At 60.4% G+C, this 6,000-nt stretch overlaps 1 protein-coding gene across 1 annotated transcript in view; it reads right to left on the minus strand.

Moving 5' to 3' along the window:
• RYR1 (ryanodine receptor 1) overlaps positions 1-6,000 on the minus strand; it is a 110,911-nt gene that overhangs the window by 6,549 nt on the left and 98,362 nt on the right. The window contains exons 92-97 of the mRNA XM_046680932.1: positions 5,501-6,000; positions 4,712-4,776; positions 3,969-4,125; positions 2,870-2,956; positions 1,580-1,831; positions 664-794 (exon numbers count right to left, since the gene is read on the minus strand). The exon at positions 5,501-6,000 is cut by the window's right edge and continues 17 nt beyond it. Of these exons, the coding sequence (XP_046536888.1) occupies positions 664-794; positions 1,580-1,831; positions 2,870-2,956; positions 3,969-4,125; positions 4,712-4,776; positions 5,501-6,000 (1,192 nt within the window). The remainder of the gene's footprint in view (positions 1-663; positions 795-1,579; positions 1,832-2,869; positions 2,957-3,968; positions 4,126-4,711; positions 4,777-5,500) is intronic.

Here is a 6,000-nt window from a genome sequence, read left to right on the forward strand (position 1 = left end):
ATGAATCATTTAATCGTCACAAGATCCTCGTGAGGGCAACGCTATTATTTAAGTCTTTCGCCACTTCACAGATGAAGAAACTGAGGCACCACGAGCGGGGCAAAGTCGCTTGACCAAGAATTCCCAGCCAGGGTGTGGCCAACCTTGTATTTGAAGCTGTTGTTCTTATTCTAGAAATGTTCCCTCTAATGATGCAGCCCCACTGGAGGAACACAGGAAATGGGACTCTGGGGGAAAACGGAGTGGGCTGGGAGCACACTTTGGGGGTGCAGGGTCCCCCATATTGTCCTCACACACCTTCACTCCCTCTCCGGGCTCAGTTTAAAAACCACGTGATTTCATACTTCCCACTCCTGGCACCCAGGCAAGAGTCACACTTGAGGGCGGGGTTTAAAATGCAGGTTCCAGGGCGCCGCCCAGACTGGCTGAAGCAGAATCTCCCAGGCTGGGGCCCAGGAATGTCCACGCACCCCCGCACCCCCACAGGGGCTTGCGTGCTCGGGAAATTGGTGTGTACTATGGAGAGGAAGACTGAGGCACGGGGAGAATGGGTTGGGACCGGCAGTGACTGGAACTCCAGGCTTTGAGGCCCAGGCCCGGACTGGAGCGGACACTCAGCTCTGTTTCCCCCCACCCACGCCGAGGTGGGGGCTGGGCCCTTACGGCGTGTTGAGCACCAGTCGGTCCCACTGCCCCTTCACGTCGTCGTCCTCCGGCTGCTCCGTGATGTAGAGGCCGTCGAACTCCAGCTTTCGGGCCAGCTCCTTCTCCCGCTTAAAGATCACCAGCGGCACCTAGATTGTGCGGGTAGCAGAGGGGTGCGTGTCAGGTGCCTCAGGAAGCCACAGCCCCAGCAGGAGCCAGGAGACCTTGCTGGAGCCTGTGGGAGACCCCGCCCCACCGGGATCAGGGTAGTGATGGGGCAGTGCAGGCAGAACTGTCAGGGCTGAAGCGGGTGAACAACGGGATCACCCAGAAGTGGTGTCTGATGCAGCCCGGGGCTTCCCAAGGGAGGAGGGATGAATAAAACAGGCAGGCAGAAGGAAGTGGAAGTGGGGCAAAGCATTCCAGGCAGAGGGAACGGCATATGAAAAAGTTCTAAGCCAGAAGATCTCTGTGCATCCAGTAGTCGAGCATCCAGATTTGCTGCAACAGTCAGACCTCATGGGACCCAAATTGAGGCTCTCGTAACACGCCTTATGGGGCATCAGAAACCTCAGGCATAGCTGATGTCAGCATCCACATCCCCCCATTAGCAGCATGTTACGTCTGAGAGCCCACAGACCCCACAGATCTTAATTCTCCAACTGATGAATGCAGAAATTAATATCCCCAGTGACGAATTTTGCCTCTTGATCCAAGAATTAACACAGTCACAAGAGCCGGCTCCTGAGCTGTGACCCACATCTGTTCCCAGTTCGAATGTCATCCTTGCTGAAGACCCAGATCCTGTACCCCGTACCCCAGCCCTTACCCTGATCCTGTCCCAACCACTGTGTGAGCCACTGGATCCTCTCAGCCAGTGCCGCCCGCCTCCCCCCCAAGAAGCCCCTGCCCCAGAGCCGTGGCCATGGCCCACCTTGAGACAGTTATAGCCAATGATGCAGAGAAACGCCACCAACGTGTGCAGCAGGCTCAGGCAACGCAAGGCAGGCTCCATGTAGCCCGTGCTCTCCTCCAGGAAGTAGTACACCATGTTCTCGTCCTCATCGCCCTCCGCCTCCTCACCGGCCCCTGAGCCCCAGCCAGAGCCGCCACCAGACCCTGCGCCTGACAAGTCCCCAGCTGCTGAGCCCTCCATGTCATCCTCCCCTGGTGGAGAGTCTGAGACCTGGAAGGGGCAGAGGTCAGTCAGGGCGGGGACCCTGGGGTCCTGGCACCTGGTCTGCCACATCCAGGACCCACTAACAGAATTATCAGCCTCCGTTCCTGAGGTTGGACCCGGCCCCTGTCAGATACGCTGTAGGTGGGGCTGTCAATCAAAATCAAGGGGCGGGCCCAGGACCCTAGCCAGCAAATCAGACTCAGACTCTGCCCGGGGAATTTGACTACTGTCCTGAATGACAGGAGGACTGAAAACAGAGTTGATTCATCTTGATAGTGGAGCCCTACAGAGACTGACCCTGATAGTAACACTAACACTAAAATTAGTAGTAGCCAACATTCACGTAGCACTTTCTATATGCCAGGTACTGTTCTAAGTGCTTTACGCATATTAATCCCCTTTTAATCCCCACAGCTCTAAGAGGCAGATGCTATTCTTATCCCATTTTACAGATGAGGAAATTGAGGCACCGAGAGGTTAGGCTCCTTGCCTACCATCACCCAGTCAGAGAGGTGGGGCCGGGATTCGATCCCACAGCAGCCACACTCTGCCCACTCTGCTCCCCTGCCTCTCTGTCCTGTTATCTAGATCCCTGGCAAGACCCCTAGAGTCCCCTTGTCCTTCAGGAGGCCTGGTTCTTAACCATTTCCTTCCATTCCATGAGCTGCCCATTTCCTCCTCCCCACAAATTCCTCTGTAGCTTATGTGAAAGCAAAGAAGCTTAACTGAACCAGAGGGTTATGGAGAGGTGAATGCCTGCACCCAGGGGCACAGGTCTGGCAAGTGGCAGAGCTGAGCACGGAGCCCAGAACAGGTTCCCCACTCTAACTCCCGCGGGCACTCAGGCATCTCCCGGATGGACCAGACACCCACACTCACCCCATGGGGGTCCCAAGACCCGGGTGTACAGCCTGAATCCTCTTGGGAACCCCGAGCCCAACACCATGTCCCTGGTGACCCACAGGGACCCTGAGAACCTGTCAGGAGCTCCCACCCCACGGCCGGGATAAGCACTCAATCCTCCTGGCCCCTCACAACCAGCACCTTATAAAACAGTAGGATGAAGTTGATGGCAAAAGCGAGGAAGAGAGCAAGGAACCGCAGGGTGTAAAAGTTCCGGGAGAGGTAGTTCTGAGATGAGGAGAGAAAGAGAGAGAGGGAGCTCACAGCCCGCCCACCTCCCTGGAGAATTCATCCCACCCTTCACCCACAGTCCAAGCCCCTGGGTGCTCAATACCTGGTCCCACCACCTCCCGTTTATTGAGGGCTTACTGTTTACCGAGACCCTGGCTAAGAGCTTTTTATTCGCAGGAACCTGTTCGATTCTCCCCACAACCCTGCGAAGTGGGTGCTGCTGATACGCCCACTTTACAGAGGAGGAAACCGAGGCTCCAGGAGGTGGGATGTCTCGCTCCAGGTCACAGAGCCAAGAAGTGGCAGACCTGGGGTCCGAAGCCAGGCAGTCACGCTCCAGGGGCCGTGCTCCTGACCGCTCTGCCATGCTGCTTCCCGTGTGAAGTGACCCTGTCTGCCTCCCCCCAGGCAGAGGGCACCCACTTCCATCTCTCCCTTCCTCTTTTTCTCTCTGCCCTTCTCTCCGTCCCTCATTCTTCTCATGAACCCTCTATGTCGGGCTGGGCCCGGAGAGGAGACAGGACGGGTGGAGCCCTGGGCCCTGCTCTCCCCAACGCCTGCCCCTCTTCCCGGCCTGGATGAGGGTATAAGTCCTCCCTCCCACAGGAGGAGCTGGGGCTGCAGCGGGGGCTCCCACCCAAAGGCTGGGAGCCAAGAAACAGCCATGGTGGGAGCAACAGAGCCACGGCCTCAGCTGGATTCAGCCCTGGATAGAGGATGGGGGTGGGAAGCCTGGGCAGATGGCCCCGGACGAGCAAAGGTGTGGAGGTGGGAATAAGGACCACGGGCGGGAGATGCAGAGGAGCCAAGAGGGGACCACTTGAAAACGCTGCCCTGTGTCCAGGTCCTGGCTCTGTCTGGAGACTTCTCTGCCCTCTCCCCGGCCTGGCTTCCTCTCAGGGATGAGGCTGGCGCAGGCGAGCTCAAGAGCAGGGTGGGGAGGAGAGGTGGGATGAACATTGGGGCCTTGGGGGAGGGGAACTGCAGCGCGCCCCTGCTCGGTCCTCACCAAGAACTTCACCCTCTGCACCTCCAGTTCTGCCCAGAATTCCAGGCCCCCGCCTCTGGCTTCCTCCTTCTTTGGAGGGGGTGGGGGAGGGGCTTCTGCCTTCTTGGGGGGCTCTGGTGGGGGTTCAGGGACTTCTTCTTTCTCCCCATTCTCAGCGCTGCAGGACAGGACACAGAGAGAGTGAGGAGGTGCCTGGGCAACGCGTTCATTCGTTCGTTCATCCAAAGCCGAGCACTGGGGGCCACCCTACGACTGGCCCAGGGCTAGATGGTGCTGGGGACATAGCGATGAGACAGCCTCAGGCCCTGTCTCATGGGGCTCCAGGCCAATGGGGTACACACCCGTGAGCAGGCAGTGGCAGCCCAGAGTGGTCAGGGCTAGGATGGGGGAAGCTCAGGGGGTTGTGGGAGACAAGAGGAGACACCTCTTCAACTTGGGGGGGGGTGGTGGTGTCAAGGTAGGATTCCTGGAGAAGGGGACACGTGAGCCCAAATGGGCTGGAGGAGGAAGACTGAGATGAAGCTTGGGGGACGGTGATCCCGGTGGAGGGAACAGCCCATACCAGGGCCTGGGGGAAGACAGGAGCGTTCATCTCTCTACTCCCTGTCACAGAGGCCCTCCTCTGGGCCTGGCCCTGCGCTGGGCGATGCTGAGGACACAGAGTCCCCAGGACAGCCTCAGGCCCTGACCTCAGGAGGCTCCCAGGCCAGGAGGGAGGCAGTGATAGGGGCCGGGCCACTCACTCGGCTTTCTCGGGCTCGGGCTCTGGCTCTGGTTCCGGAGGCAGCTGCTCTTCCTCTCCATCCACCTGGCGGCAGAGCAAGCATCAGGACGAGCCCCAGCCCAGCGCCCCTCAGTGCTGCCCGCCTGCTCCTCTCCATGTCCCTTTCTGGTCATTTCCCCTGGGCAATCTAAGCTCTGCGCTCTCCCCACCAGAAGGAGGAGGGCTTACGATTCTCATTCTACAGAGGGGAAACTGAGGCTCAGAGAGGTGGAGCACTGAGCCCAAACCACTGTGCAGGCTCAGGCTGACTCCAAGTGGGGTGCTTCCCCTCAGTTTCCCATCACCTTGACAACCGCACTCCCGTGGCCCGCATCCCGCGAGGGGCTGAGGATGCTTTAGGGGCCTGGGTCCTGTGGGCTACTTCATTCCCGGCAACCATCTGTCTCTCTGCAGGCCTTTTCCAGCGTCCCCGGCCCTATCTCGGTTCTTTTTAGCTCCTGGTCCCCTTTCCCCTCTAATTTGCTCTCTTTCTCTATCGCTCCCAGAAACACGACCTTTGTCACCGCAAGCCTCTCTCTAGGTCTTCATCACTGAGTCCATTTCTCTCTCTCTCTGGGTGTCTCTCTGTCTTTCTCTGCCTCTCTGTGCGTCTCTTTGGGTGTGTGTCTCTGTGCGCCCATCTCTCAGGCTCGCTCTCCGCCGTTTCTCTCTCCCCTCTCTGCGCATCTCCACCCACCTGTCTCTCAGAGTTTGTCTTCTCTCCTCCTACCCCCAATCTCTCCAAAACCCCGAAGCCCTGCGTTCTCACCCCCAGCTTCCTCTTGAGGATGGGGGAGCCCTCGGGCGTGGGCGGCTCCGCCGGCGTCGTGTCACCCATGTCCCCGAGGCCGCCCCCCCCTTCGGGCCGGAAGGGGCCCCCCTCGGCCACGGCCACGGCTCCGTCGGCGCCTCCCGGGACGGCCTCGTGCACCGCCACCTCCTCGTCGCCCGCGCCCTCCGCCGCGTCTCCTGCGCCCTCGCCGGCGCCCTCGCCGTCCGCGTCGCCCCCGGGCCCGGCCGGCTGTTCGCCGTGCACCTCGTCGCTCGTGGGGTCGGGCATGCCGGCCAGGAGCTCGGTCACCGTCACCTTCTTGGCTCCCTCCACCAGGCCGCCGCCGAAGAGCGAGCCCCAGAGCAGGCGCAGCGCTCCCTTAGCCGCTCCCGCGCCCGCCGCGCCCGCGCGCGCCATCGCCGCCCAGAGCAGCGCCGCCACCGCGGTGGCCGCCTCGCGCGCCGTGAGCCGCCGCAGCCGCCGCACGCGCCGCCGCA

This window comes from Equus quagga, chromosome 13 (genome assembly GCF_021613505.1).
Source record: "Equus quagga isolate Etosha38 chromosome 13, UCLA_HA_Equagga_1.0, whole genome shotgun sequence".
NCBI classification, from domain to species: Eukaryota; Metazoa; Chordata; class Mammalia; order Perissodactyla; family Equidae; genus Equus; species Equus quagga.